The sequence below is a fragment of the Phragmites australis genome, chromosome 8 (genome assembly GCF_958298935.1).
Source record: "Phragmites australis chromosome 8, lpPhrAust1.1, whole genome shotgun sequence".
Taxonomy (NCBI): Eukaryota; Viridiplantae; Streptophyta; class Magnoliopsida; order Poales; family Poaceae; genus Phragmites; species Phragmites australis.
The window spans coordinates 7,784,085-7,799,861 of NC_084928.1; the positions used below are offsets into that span (position 1 = coordinate 7,784,085).

Sequence of the window (15,777 nt, forward strand, 5' to 3'; positions counted from 1 at the left end):
CTCGGTTGATGTTGTTTTATGATCAATAAGGCTTAATTCTTTCTGTTTACATCAATTAGCTGTCAAATATGAATCTTTAAGATCAATTAGGCTTAGATCAAAGCATATAATCATGTTTTAGACTATTTATGTCTCAGATTAATGTTATTTGAGCATGTTTAGGTGATAATTAGCTCTTATTAATGTCAGTTTAGAACACAGATTCATAAATTAGGGTTCTTTGTCTCGAATTAGATGTGTTTATACTTGTATATGTATGTTCATGTGCTCATTAGAGCTTGGATTAAATGTTTTAAGGCTTGGATGAGGTTAATACGGCTCAGATTTAGCATGTAGAAAGAGAGGATTAAGCAATTATTCGCAAAACTCTTAGAATCCCCTTTACATACGTAACCCTAATCCCCAAAATCCTTCCCCAATCCGAAACCTCAACGGGAAATCCCAAAAATTTGAGCCCAAATCTCCAAATGCGAACTCAATCCCAATCGAAAACCTATGTCAAAAGAGAGGAGGGGGGGGGGGGTTACGTTTTTGCGCCTCTTACAACTAATCTACGACTGCTGGAGCTTCTTTCCTTCTCCGGCGGCGCGTCTCCCTTATCGGCTCATCCATCGCGCGCGGATCCCTCATATCTAAAGCAGCTTCTGCTGCTCCTCATGCCTCACATGGTGGTTTCCTCGGGCGTCACCACAGACCCATCGATGGCACCGCGCGCAAGCCTTGCCGCATGCGTGCACCGACGGGTAGTTCCTAGACAGCACCATGCTTGGCTTCTCTCTCTCTCTCTCTCTCTCTCTCTCTCTCTCTCTCTCTCTCTCTCCCTCTATCCATTTGTTTCTCAGTTTAAGGACGACAGTCATGTGTCATCAGAATCCGCCACCGGCTCTCGGACGGTGCAACCGAGGATAGTCAAAATGAAATTAGGTTTAGGGTTTGGGGTCGGTCGATGGTTTTGATCCGCGAAAACGACAATGAACCATCAATGATGTTGGGCGGCAGAGAAGCGTTGAGGCCGACGGGCCAGTGCGTGCGTTGCTCAGGCCACGCTAGGCCGAGAGTGTCGTTTGGGCTGTTTTCTTTAAGCATTGAGCTTTCTAATGTTTTATCCAGGATTTTTCTTCACCATTTATGCACTAGATAATGGCTCAAAATTAATGATAATTATTGTATAAAATCACGATTAATTCTCTGAACGAATTGGAACCAACGGGAAGATTTTTCTAGAGAATTTTACGATCAATTTATGTAGGTTCATAATTACTTTATGACCAAAGTTTACTGTAATTGTGCGTTATTTTATGTGTTAGTTCAAATTCTTTTTTGTTTTCTACTCAACGGTGATGTGGATTAGAGTTTTAATTTTAATTTTCTTCATGATTTTAATCAGACCAACGTAGGGTTATTTTCATGCAAATTATTGCTTTATGATAAATTTTCTAATTTGGCCCAAGTTTTCTCTCCAGCTCTTAACTCTTCCTATGTTGCCGCCACAATTGATGGCATAAAGCAACTTACCGGGAATAATTTTCCCGCTTGAAAAGCTAAAGTGATTGTTGTTCTTGGAGTTTTAGACCTTAACTATGCACTTAGGGTTGACGCTCCCGCTGCTCTTGCCATTGGCATGTAAAATTATGATAAACTAAAGAAAACTTATGATGCTCTTTCCGAGAAGTGGGAGCGGTCCAACCACATGTCTCTTATGATAATGAGGAACTCGATATCAGAAGATATAAGGGGTTCAATCCCAATCTCAGAAAAAGCTAAGACATACTTGACATCCTGGAGGAGTAATTCAAGGGCACCTCTAAGGTTTATGTCAGTACATTGATTCAAAAGCTCCTTAACACTAAGTACAATTATGGATCCGGTGGTATAAGAGAACACATCATGATGATGACAGACATGGTTGCAAAACTCAAGAGCATGAAAATGGAAATCTCTGATGGTTTTTTATCCATTTCATTATGACCTCTCTCCCATTTGAATTTTCTCCCTTTAAGATTAACTATAATACTCAGAAGAAGAAATGGACCATAAGCAACATGATCGCGATGTGTGTCCAAGAGGAAGAGATACTGAGAGCTAAAAAAAAAGATTTTGCTAATCAAGTTAGCTGCCCCGAAAACAAAAGGAAATTCCAAGGATATTTTAGCTCTAAGAAGAAACTGCATTTCATTGCTAAACATGGCAAGGCAGCGCAGAGGGTGGCCAAGGTACCTGCTCCTTCTGCTCCTGTATCTCAAGAATCTACGAATGACGAATGCCACTTCTGCTACAAGAAAGACTACTACCAAAAAGACTGTGTTGGTTTCTTAAAGTGGCTCACAATGATTTAATAACATTCATTGATGAATCTCTTTATGCTGATTTTTTCTTTAATTTTTGGTGGATTGACTCAGGTGCCACTATGCACATTACCAACTCCTTACAGGGATTCCTTACTACTAGAATATTAGGAAAGAGAGAGTGAAGTATTAGAGTGGCCAGTGGGAAGAAAGCTGAAGTTGAATATATCAGATCGCTTCCATTAGTTCTTGACAGTGGCAGATCCAGGATTTTGGGCCAGGGTGGTCCAACTTAACATATTTTTTTAATACCGTAAATATAACATGCCAACATACAAGTATAGAATTTTACCAAAAGCACAGTACAACTAGATTAATAAAGTCTTACAAACATCGTAAAATCAACAGTTAAGTCTGAAATTTGCCTTAAAGAAGCTTACACACATACAATAGTTCAAAGAAGATTGCAATTCTAATTCTTATTGGTCTTACGCCTTCTAATGGTTATGAAAGTATCGATTATACCATCTTCATTCACTTTGAAGAAAATATCTCGCTCAATGAACGTGACTAGACAATCATCCAAAAGACTATCACCCATCCTATTTCTCAACTTACTCTTGACTAAACTCAATGCAGAAAATACCATTTCAACACTTGCTGCCGCCACTGATAGAAGCAATACCAATTTGAGAAGCAAGTACACCAAATCATATACTTTATGTTTCTTTGTTTCAACAAGCTTAATTGAGAGCTCAACAAGGTTGTCTAGGCCTTTGAAGTATCATCTCTCCTCATGTCATCAATATACTTCCTCTGTTCATAAATAGTAGGCATATTTTATTTTAAAAAAGTCAAACTTTGTGTACTTTGATTAACATTTAATCAAATTATAAGAATATCTAGTGTATAAAAATTATACAACTAGATTCATAATTCAAAATGATTTCATACTATATAGGTTTTGTAACTATAAATGGTATATTTTGTGAGAAAACCTTAGTCAAAATCCAACTTTAAAGACCAAGCCCAAAATAAATACGCCTACTATTTCTGAATGAAAGGAGTAGTTATCAAGTCATATTTCAAGTTCTCCTCATTTCAATTTCTTAGGGTGGTCCACGGCCCACCTGTGTCACCCATTGGATCGGCCACTGGTTCTTGATAATGGCTTCACTCTTAGAATAATGTAGTTTATATTTCTACCATAAGGAGGAATCTCATTTCAGTTTCGATGTTAAATGATGATGGTTTTCATTGTAATTTTAAAGACAATAAGTGCATTTTTAAGTTTAATTCATATGTTATCGGTCTTGCCATTTGACAAGACAAACTTTATATGCTTCATCTTAATGAATACTCTGTGTCTGTGAATGTTTGCAATGTGAGCCATAAGAGAAAGAGAAGTACAATTAATGAGACTTCTTTGAAACTATGGTATTGTCATTTTAGCCACCTTTCGAGGGGAGAATAGAGTGTCTCATTAAGGAAGAGATTGTCCAACCCTTAAAGTTCTCTAACTCTGACCATCGCATGGATTGGATTAAAGAAAAATATGTTAAGTAAATAAAGAAGTTGGCCACTTGGAGCACAAACTTATTAGAATTAATTCACACAGACATCTGTTGTTATTTTCCTGTGACATCGGTTGATGGTTTTGATTCATTCATTACCTTCACTGATGACTTCTCTCGTTATGGCTATATCTACCCTATTAAAGATATATTTGAGTCTCTCGATAAATTCAAGATATTTAAGGCTAAGGTAGAAAATCAACATAATATAAAGATTAAATTAGTGAGCTTGGATCGAGGGGATGGTATTATGAGAGACATGTCCCTTACGGGCAAATATCTGATCCCTTTGCCAGATTCCTTTAGAAAAATAGCATAGTAGCTAAATATTTTACACCCGGCGAACCTCAACAGAACGGGATAGCTGAGCAACGCAACTGCATACTTATGGACATGGTGCGAAGTATGCTAAACTATTCTAGTTTACCAATTGAACTGTGGATGGATGCACTTAAGACAGTTGTGCATATTCTCAATCGGGTTCCTAATAAATCAGTATAAAAAACACCTTACGAATTATGGACTGGAAGAAAACCCTATTTGAAGTATTTATGAGTGTGGGGCTGTGCAGCTGAAGCTAAAGTTTTTAATCCACATATTGGGAAGTTAGATTCTAAGACAGTTTGTTGTCACTTTATCGGGTATCTTGATAGGTCAAAGGGGTATTATTTTTACTGTACAGATAGGATCACTAAGTTTGTTGAAACAAGAAACGTTGTATTTCTTGAGAACGGGGATCTGGAGCCCAAGGAAGGTGATCTTGAGGAAAGATGGGTTTATGTTCATACACCGCTGATCCTAGAGCCCTACATCCCTGTGCTCTAGGTGGTTGCACCTTTAGTAGAAACTAACGTCAGTGCACCCCCTGTTGAGGTCTCTGAAATTTCTAATGATAAACCTAACGATGAGCCTCAGTAGTCCCCTACAGTATCCAGTCCTGGTCCTGCAGTGCCTAATTGATCGATCAGGAGATCACAGTGTGACAGGAGACCTGCCATCTCGAATGATTACGTTGCTATATGAATGAAGATGTTAATGATATAGGGAATACAGAAGATCCCAACTTGTATAAAGAGGCCACGATAAGTGATCATTCACTTGAGCAGCTTAATGCCATGAAGGACGAATTAAAGTCTATAAATGATAACGATGTATAGGATCTAGTAGAAATCCTTGATAGAGCCAAAACAGTAGGCTCTAAATGTGTCTACAAAACCAAGCATAACTCTAAGGAGAACATCGAAAGGTTCAAAGCGAGGCTCGTAGTTAAATGCTTCTCGCAAAGAGAAGGGATTTACTATGACAATTTTTTTTCTCTTGTATCCAGTAAAGATTTCTTCAGAATAATTATAACTCTTGTAGCGTATTATGATTTAGAACTCCATCAAATAGACATAAAGATGGCATTTATTAATGGTAACTTGGAAGAAAATGTTTACAAGGCTCAACCGGAAGGTTTTATCATGGAAGGTAAGAAACATTTGGGATGTCGCCTTAAGAGATCAATTTATGGTCTAAAGCAAGCTTCTAGTCAGTGGTATCTCAAGTTTGATAAAGTCAATAGAAATTTTGGCTTTAAAGAAGATGAAGTTGATAACTGTATTTATGTAAAGTATAAAGGGAAACAATCACCATCTTAATTATTTACGTGGATGATATTTTATTGGCCAGCAGTAATAAGGATATGTTGTTTTTGACTAAGAGATTTATTTTCTCTAATTTCGATATGAAGGATCTAGATGAAGCCTCTTACATTCTTGGCATTGGGATTCACCGAGATCGGTCCAAAGGAGTATTAGGTTTATCTCAAAAGGCATATATTGATATAGTACTGAAGAAATACAATATGCATAAGTGCTTGGCCACACCTGCTCCTATTGTTAAAGGCGATAAGTTTGAGATATTTCAATGTTTATGAACCAATATAAAACTCATCAGATGAAGTCGGTTCCTTATGTTTTAGTTGTTAGAAGCATTATGTATGTACCCTAATTTAGCTTTAGTTACCGAGATGCTTGATAGATATCAGTCAAATCTAGGATTGGACTGCTAGAAATCCGTTAAGAAAGTCCTTCATTATTTGCAAGACACTAAGAATTTCATTCCCATATTTAAAAAATCTGATAACCTTGAAGTTATTGATTATTCAGATGCAAACTTTACGGGGTATGTGGATACTAAGAAATCCACGTCAGGCTATATCTTCAACTTTGCTGGGGAAGCTATCTTGTGGAAAACTCTAAATAGACACTTATAGCATCGTCAACGATGCAAGCTAAGTTTTTAGAATGTTATGAGGCTATCAGGCAAGTTGTATGGGTAAAGAACTTTGTTCCGAGATTAAGAGTGGTCGGCAGCATTTCAAAGCCACTTACGTTATACTGCGACAATCAACCCGTAATTTTCTATACGAACAACAAGTCGAGTGGTGCTACCAAATACATCGATATTAAATATCATGTTGTGAAAGATAGAATCCAAGATTAGACAATAAGTGTCAAGTATATAAGTACTATGCCAGTGCTTACGAATCCGCCCACTAAAGACTTACCATCCTATATTTTTCATGATCATGTTGCCGGTATAGGGTTATTAGAAAGCCTACAATTCTAGATAAGATGGCCATAAAGCAAATCATCTCCCATTAAGCATAATGAATATCTATTTTAATATGGAATAATGCACTATATGGACTGGGGTTTCAGTGGCATTTCATTAGCCACTATAACACTTTATCTTGGTGTGTTGTTTTATTGAGAGTGAGCTTACGATATTAGCTTTATGATCAAGGGGGAGAATGTTGGCATTTTTTATCATTGTCGTTTTAGATCCCAACTAAGTCCTAATTGACTGGGCCACCTCCCGCGCTTTAATCAGAAATGCAGCCAATCAATGGTTGCGATCCTGTCTCACGTGAGCTATATAAACAGGGGAGCCGGCACATCACGGGCTAAAGTTTTCCCGTGAAGATAAGTCCTCCACAAACACTCTAAACCCTAGCTATCACTACGGGTGCATCAATGAGGCAAAGACCGTCACCACCATCGCTAACAACTGCACTGGAACGCCAGCTACACCATCTACTACTGCTACATCTATATCACACCGGTGACGACGTCACTGACGGTCTGCACGGCATCTACCCTCATCACCACACACTACTACACCTATATCACGCTTCATTGATCGCTCATGGCATCTCCGAACATCGGTATATCCATATGCTTTTGCTTAAGGTGGTTTTTGATATTAAGGCTAATGATCTTATGATTTAAGACGTAAGTTAGTTTAACCATCAGAAGGCCATCTGTGCCTCAAAAAGTGAAATTTGTGCCATTCAAAATGACTATTTATTTGATTACAGGCTGCTGACTGAACCATTTTTGTGGCGCGGGGTCTGTCTTTCAACACTGTGGGAACGGGATTATGGGATGGGATTGTGCATGGACTTCTGGATGTCTCCGGAACCGTTATGTTCTGTACCTATTATGGTGTTTCTGATTTTAGTTTTTATGTTTATACCATCTCCAACTATATTCCTCTCATTTCGTTACCTTCCCGATTCCCTTCTCCGTTCTCATTCCCTTTATTTTCTCTCATCTCTAACAGCTTCCCTTTGAGGGAAATCGCGGAGGGAAAGTAGAGATAATCTCGTCCTGGAGGGAATAACTTTGGGAATCCCTTCGTGACGGGAATTGTGAAGGGAACGAAAATCCCGTCGTGAAGAGAATTTAGACACTGAATAGTCTGTAACATTTTCTTTTTGATGAGACCATCGAATAGTCTGTAACTATTAGATGAGACCATCGAAATTGGATTTAGACGGATTTAAGCCTGGGGCTACAACATGAACACGAATTGGTAATTTGCTATTAAGATCATCTCTAACGGTTTCGCTTTGTCTTATAATCTCTTCATAAAGGAATTTTTTTCCTTTCAGCGCTCCAACGATTTATCTTCATGGTTTTTATCACGAAAGGATTTTTAAGATCATTCTTTTCGGAACGAGATTCTCTTCTTTCTCTTCATGATTCCTTTAAAAATAATTATTAAAGATGAAAAGAAATAAAAAAAAATAAAAATAAAGAGAAGAATCGAAAAGAAAGTGAAATAAAAAGAATATAATTAGACGGAAATCATGAATGGCCCGTCCTTACTACTCACTGTTGGCACTCCGGAGTCGTGACGACACACCTGCGATGGAACCGATCGATCAGCAAGGCTACGGTACCCAGAGGCCAGAGTCCTACTGCTCTGCTCGTGTCGCCCTTCCCCAGCCGAGAACTCCTGTTGCCGCTGCACATAGACGGCACGCAGATCGATCGAGTCGCGACCGCGCGGTGCGGCGGGGCCAACCTCTGGGGAAAAGGATAGGGAAACGAAAAGACGGGGAGGCGTTTTGTCAGCTGTCACCGATGATCCCGGCATGAGTCATCATCATGATGCGATGCGAGGTCGATTTGGACTGTGCATTTGGGCTGTTCCGGCCACGAACTTGCCCCGGGGGAATCTGCCAGTGCGCGACGTTGTGGCCCGGCCGCTACTGTTTGTGATTTTGGATCGCCGTCGTGCCATCAAATCCAGGTGTAAAACTTGAACCGTTTGGAGCCTATCCGGATAAAAATGGTTTCGACACAGACCTTTATCTGAAGATTTAAACGAAATCCTGGGAATTCATAGAGCAATCAAACGCCCCTAAGCAATAGGGGAAGCTCTTGTCGGAAGATCGCTGTAAAAAGGGAATGATTAGGAGAATTCCACACTATATTCTCAGCTATGCACTAGGCACATATATATAGTACAAGGTGTACTAATTACAGAATTTGAATAGGAGCTAATCTAGGAGCCGAATTAAGGCAGCTAGCTATCAGTATGGACCATATACAATCTGCAATTAAAGGGTAGGATCAATGCGCCATAATCTGTTATAAAGAGCAGAATCAATGAGCCATAATCTGCCATAAATGTGGATATATTCCAACAATCGCTTGTAGAATTATTTCAACTTGGGTGCAATCTGCTTAGCAAACTGTTACAACTGGTATCTTTTTTCAGCAAACTGACTGCACAAAACTTGAGAGAGAAGAATAGGAGCACCGGCACGAAGAACCACAATTTTCACCACTCTTTGTCTACCGTCGAGCAACAGCTTCGTGCAATCTGCAAGGAACATCAGCATGTAACCATATCTGCTATTGGCAAAAAGGTTCGCAGCCGAAACAGAACTGAATTTGGCCGGTTTCTTCAAGTTTCCGCATGTTGCCAGGGCTAAGCCTGTGCCGGCGGCATCCATGGCGCCAATCTGCCGGTGCTCATCTTTTCCATCTCTTTTAGCCTATCAACTTGACTTACGCATAGGCCGGCTTCACGACAGGCGAGTGTTTTGACAGATTCCTCAGGCAGTGACAGTGATATCTGAACTGAAATTTCCCGAAACACACGAGTGCTGAGTTCTTAATTGTTGTTAGAACAGGAAAGTGGCGGAATATAGTATTTCGTTTTAGCGTTCGTAATGCTGCACGGATTATGGTGATGGCACCGATTTTAATTTTGTTTTACGATTTTTTTCATTTACCGGTGAAAAAGAACAAAAATCACGAAACTCTGTTGGAAATTTGGTCATCTTTCGTCCTCTGCTATATGGGTTTCATAAGACAGTGAAAAAAAAAAAATCCGAAATTAGATATTTTATTTTCATTCGAAATTTGTGAAATTTTGTCAAAATTTATTTTAATGCCCGGTGAGGACGTGAGGTCATTTCTTGGATTGAAGGTATATCCATATGCCCTGTATTGCGAGTGGGAATTGTTGGGTTATTGTGCATTTGGCTTGTTTGTTTACAATCGGTCAAATCTTAACGTTTGCTAATTCCTGCCATGTTTCTAGAACCCTGTGCATTTATGACAAAACAAGATTAAGAAACAATTTAACAGGTGAACTACATCTTGATGTGGTGGTGATGGATCAGGGCTCAAGCCCTAGAGGTTGATAGGGGTGCAAAATAGTGAACATAAAGGTATCCATCCACACCTTTTAGTTTAATCAGTACTATCATTTTTCTTAAATTGACTAAATTTTTAGAAAACTAGCGGTATTAATTAAACTAAAGAAGGTCAAGGATACTCTTAGGTTCATGATTTACACCTCTAGCGGTCACTTTTTACTGGTCATGAGAGGACTATTATTGTACTTCCAATACCTGTTTTTCCTTGAGATTTAAGATCATTCGTCTCGAGCGAGGCTTCAAAATGATCAATGTCCGAACACAACAAAGAAGGCACTTCAGGAGCACGAGGGTGTACATATATATTAAGAAATCAAGTTAAAATGTGTTTTAATTATTTATGATGAGTGATTGATATTGTTATTTATTTGGTTTGATGATCTTCGGTTTTGTATGAGTTTTGATGTGATTTGAATTGATTTGAGATTTTATTTGAGCATATTGATTATGGACTAATTGGAATTAGAGTTGGAGATATGTGTTTGCTTGTCTCATAGTGTGTAGGTGGTGGATGCAACTTGGCGGTTGATGGCGAGATGATCGAGGCCAAGCAGAGTACTTGGTGTCAGATGATCAAGGAGACCGGACGAAGTCAAGGGTGATCCTAGTTGAACACATGGAGGTCAAGCAAAACATTGAAGGCGGATAGAGACGACGTGTTGATGAAGTCAAACGAAGGGGATATCGGTACAAGTGACAAGGCGACCCGAGGAATCGGGAGTGGGAGAGACTTGTCGGCGATCAGGATCGCATGATGGAGTACATGCGTCGACATCGAAACGCTTGCTTAAGGTGTAAGCAAGGTGGTGAGTCACGCTTTGAGAAGCGTGCAGACGATTTCGCGGTTTAGCCTCAAAACTGTGGGAGGACTCGAGGAGTACGTGGCACCATCTCGAAACTTGCGTCAAGGCGAAGTTAAGTCGTGAAGGCGCCATGGCCGTCCGATGAATGAAGAAGAAAATAGACCAAAATACCCTCAGTGGTAGGTAGGAATGCACTACAAAAGAGGAATATTTTGGAGAAAAGTTAGGAAACTTAAGGGTCAAATTTTCTAGACCTATAAACAGAGGGGTAGAGCTATGAGAGAGTTTGAACTAGCCATTTGAGTCTCATTGTGTCACTCATTTGAGAGCTTTAGAGTTAGAGTTTTAGAGGAGAGAAGGATGAGTGCTTAGCCTATATAATAGGTGAGAGTTTTGAGAGATAAATCTTTGTAATCCGCCTAAAATAAAGCTGACCTCTTTAAGTAATAAAGTTTATATTTTTTGCATATGCTTGAATTCCTCTCCTTCTAGTTTTCTTTATTGGTTTCCTTGCAAGTTTACAAGTTTTTCGGTTTTCTATTTTGATTTTTGTTTTGTTTTTGGCTGAAATTTCAGCACCTTATAAAATTATTTTTCTTGTTGCTAGAGGTATAAAAACACATACGAGTGTATGCTCATGAGTCTTGAGTATCCTTGCCTCTGGATCATCAACTTGGAGAGATTCTGTCGGAGGGTTAACTCCTGTCGCAGGGATCCTGAGGGACCCCTTTTTAGAGATTCGGTCGGGGGAATGATTCTGAATATGTTTGCGGGATAAATAAATGGATGTAAATGCGATGGCAGGTGGGGTGGAATGATCTAATGCAGAAAAGAGTAAATGCGCTGGGGGGATTTTTAGACAGGTTCGGGCCGCACTGCGCGTAACACCCTACTCCTGTGTGGATGTTATAAATGCCCTAAGAATGTCTCTCAGGAATGTGCTGGTTACAAGAATATTTGTCTATCCTAGAGCCTCGGACTCCTTATTCTTCGGTGGTCACAGCCTCTATACCTGTATGAAGGTATTCTTCGATCTCTGAGCAAGAGTCTGAGAGTTCGAGTGTCCTCTGTTTGCTTCAACTTGTCTAGGATTGCCTCTACCTTGGCTCTGTGTTCGACCTGCCTTGTTCGTGCCTACCGGCTGCTTTAAATACCCGCCGGTGGTAGCGTGCCCTGAAAGGGAGGGCACGAGTTCCAAGGCGCCATAAATGGAAAGGGTGTCATCATGGCCTCTGCGTGAAGTGATGGGGGTTAAAAATGTGCCTCGCGCCCGGTCTTCAGTCGTCATGATGGTGCTGGCAACGGGCGCCGTGGAGAGGGCCCACCGGGTAGCCGCAGAGCGGCCCGGCGTGCCCGTCCGGTCTTATTCGCCTGCCACAGCAGCGTGGCAAACGGAACGCCTCGAGCCTCGCGATGCTATCCCGAGGCGCGCCGGATGACGCGGGATGGGACCCGTGCATTAAATATCCCCACGCCCTTCTGCCAGAGTATGGCAGGGACTGACACCGAGCGTGATGGGAACAGTTGGAGGTGACAGGCCACGCGCGCCCTTAAATGCGGCATCGGGCCTTTCACTGGCTGACACCTCATCGCTGGACCTCTGTGGGGGCCACTGACGAGGGGCTTCCTGGGTCGTCGGGGAACCGAGTGCTCGGGGGTCACTGTTCACCTCCCCGAGCACTCTCTCCCGAGAACGCCCTCTCTTGGTCCTCAGGGAACCGAGTGCTCGGGGGCCACTTTTCACCTCCCCGAGCACTTTCTCCCGGATTTGACTGTTCGGGTCCTCGGGGAACCGAGTGCTCGGGGGCCACTGTTTACCTCCCTGAGCACTCTCTTTCCTGGTCGTCGGGGGACTTAGGTGCTCGGGGGTCACTGTTCACCTCCCGAGCACTCTCTTCCCGGTCACTTAGTCTTCGCAGATCATCGAGGAACTCGGGTACTCGAGGACCACTGTTTGTGGCCCCAAGTGCCCTCTCCTGGGACTTAATCTTTTTTACCTCGCAGAGATGACCTCCGCGGGAGGGCGCCACATGGCGGATTGCTGGCCTGGCCTCGGGATTCGGGGACCCCTGGTTCCTGATTCACCGACAGATTCTTTACCCGGTGATCTTTTCTTTGAGCTGTAGTTTTTCACGTTTGTAGGATTATTTTTCTTGATGCTAGTGACTTAAACACTCACATACTCGTGTATTTGAGCAGATCTTGAGTCCTCTTGCCACTAGACTATCATCTTGAATGATAACCTTATCCGGTGTCTATCTTCTCTAGTTTCTTTAAAAGTTGTGAGTTTTTTTTCACAAAGACACATGGAATGATCTTGAATGGAAGCTATGATTCATATTTCATTTGTGGAGTCATGTTGTCATAGAACTAGTCTTCTTGTTTTATCTTTCTGATTTTGCTTGAGCGTTTTGAGTGCGTTATGTAAGAAATAAAAAAATCATTTATTTCAAAATTTTTTTATTAGGACACCTATTCATCCATCCTCTGATCACCATTTTCGTTCCTACCTTATTCTTCCCTACCAACTGAGTTAGCCTTCGTTCCTGGGCTGATGATAACAAGATACTAGCGTAACAAATGGAATTTAGTTTCCGTAAACAAGAAATGATGAACAAGTGCCAGAGATGGGATTAATTCGTGTAACCTTTTACAGTTCTGATCAATCATCACACCCACGCTAGATTATTACTAGCAGCAGTGCAGCACTGCTCTATGGCATTTTTCTTCTTCTTTTTTACTCTTACAGAAGCAAGTGGCAGGAGATAATAATTTCATTTTTTTTAGCTCCCCACTGCAAGTCTGCAACAGTAATATGATTGTGCAAATGAAGCTTTCAGCCGTACCGGGGAATCCAACTAGCTGCCTGGCCTTATTTTGGCAGTCCCCTGTTTTCTTTGCGCATGCGCCCATGGCCATAGCCCGCCTTCTTTAAAGCTGGCTCACGCTCACCACGACAACGCCATGCCGAGGGCGAAGCACGCATAGCCAGGCAGACAGCATTGCTCTGTAAGAGTAGTAGCTAGCTAGTTATTGACATGGCGCTGCTCGAAGCTGTGGTATTCCCGCAAGATCACCGCCGCCTCCCGTGCTGCAGGTCGTGCGGCATAAGCTGCGTCCTGTGCGGCTATGGCGTCGACGTCGTCGCCGGTGAGTTCGAGGGGATCAAGAGGGGCGTCGTGGTGCAGGACGACGAAGAGCACGTGGCGACGCCGCCGCACGGGAGCGCCTGCTGTGCCTGTCCTGCGGACGTCGCGGGGGCGGCGACCAGCTGGGTTGGTCCGGCGCCGTCGACGTTGACGTCGTCCGCGCGACGGCCGGTGCAGCAGGCTTCGAACAGGAGGCGGCGGCGGCGGCGGCGGAGGACGACAGCGAAGGCGGCAAGGGACGTGGAGGAGGCGGAGATCCAGCGGCTGAGCCACATCGTCGTGGAGCGCAACCGGCGGCGGCAGATGAACGAGTACCTCGCTGCGCTCCGTGCCCTCATGCCGCCTTCGTACGCACGACGGGTACGTATGCAGTGTACAGGACATTCACTTCCCATCAAAGCTTCGCGAGCCATCCTGTTCCTCGTTACTTCGTACTGTGCAAACGTCAAATCTTTCTGGTCAGAAGCGAAAATGACTTCTTATGTGTTATATTAGATTGTAACAATAAGAGTTAATAAAAAAAAAAATCAAAAAAACTGTGATGCTGTGTTCGTCCGTACGTCAACAGCTAGCTAACACAGCACGCATTTTGTGGCGTACGTGCCAGGGCGACCAGGCGTCCATAGTAGGGGCCGCCATCAACTTCGTCAAGGAGCTGGAGCACCGCCTGCAATCGCTGCAGGCTCACAAGCGCCACGCCGCAGCCGCCGGCCACCGCCCCGACCCCGACCCCGACCCCGAGCCATTCGCCGGCTTCTTCACGTTCCCGCAGTACTCCACCGCCGCCATGGCCGACGTCGACGACGCCCGCAGCACGCGGCGGGGCGTGGCCGACATCGAGGCGGCCGTGTCTGACGGCCACGCGACCGTGAAGGTGCTCGCCCAGCGGCGGCCGGGGCAGCACCTGCTGCTCAAGCTGCTGCTCGGGCTGCAGCAGTGCCACGGCCTCGCCGCGCTCCACCTCAGCGTCACCACCACGGCCGACCGGATGGTCTTTTACACCATCATTTTAAGGGTACGTATGTACAACATGCATGTCGCCGGCCGGCCGGCGAGCTCACTAGTACTCTAGTGGCTAGCTAGCTACCATGACATGAGTCATTACCACACGTACGCGCATGCGTTTCTCAAGGAAGATGTGCCATTTCGTTGTGCAGATGGGGGACGGGTGCCAGCTCTCGTCGGCCGGCGACATCGCGGCCGCGGTGCACGACATCGTCGCCGACGTCATGAACACCGCAGAAGGCGTGCTATTACGTACTTAGCTAGCAAATTAAGGAAATCGTGAGTTCATGTACATACGTACGTGTGCGTGGTTTCGTCTGCGTGCAAGTAAATTATGGTGCCCCCGATCCCAATGATCCTACGTCGCCATCGTATAAATCTAGCCGAATTTTCCTTCCTGTTTTCCGAAAACAACGGATGGAGAGCTTTCTGGCTAAATTCTCACGCGTCATGTCGCTACTGCCTACTAGTTCGGCAAAATTTCTTGGATTTTTTCATACAAAAAAAATCTTGGATTACCGGCGTTCTGAACAGGCACACGTCTCTTTCGTGAGCATGAACACGATGAAAACTTGTCAATTCAACAAACAGGAGGAAGACTAATGTAGTTTAACATTTCCTCTACAATTTCTTAATCCACCGATTAATCAGATACACATAATATAGAACAATCTGTGGTGAAATGAATCCAAAACTTTATATCGTCACGTAGCTTTTCAAGAAGAGGCACTTCCCGGTGACATTGCATTACCATCAAGAAGATATCCAGCATCTAACCTACCAGGCAGCTTAGCTAACGGCCGGGGTCTTTCTGTCAAGGGATCAAGGCATCCACGCCCCAAATGTAGGTAACAGCAACATAAAATATTTCTTTTACCGTGAAATGACAAGTGCAGTACCGATTTAAGGCTTATTTAGCCTAATTTTGGCTTATACTTGTAACAAAAATGAAGTTAC

At 43.0% G+C, this 15,777-nt stretch overlaps 1 protein-coding gene across 1 annotated transcript; it reads left to right on the forward strand.

Annotated features, from left to right (window-relative positions):
• The first annotated feature begins 13,582 nt into the window (after positions 1–13,582).
• LOC133925819 (transcription factor bHLH94-like) lies at positions 13,583–15,198 on the forward strand. Its single transcript, XM_062371569.1, has 3 exons — positions 13,583–14,175; positions 14,423–14,830; positions 14,973–15,198. Exons 1-3 carry the CDS (start codon positions 13,705–13,707, stop codon positions 15,078–15,080), a joined length of 987 nt encoding a protein of 328 aa, XP_062227553.1. The 5' UTR covers positions 13,583–13,704; the 3' UTR covers positions 15,081–15,198.
• The last annotated feature ends 579 nt before the right edge of the window (positions 15,199–15,777 follow it).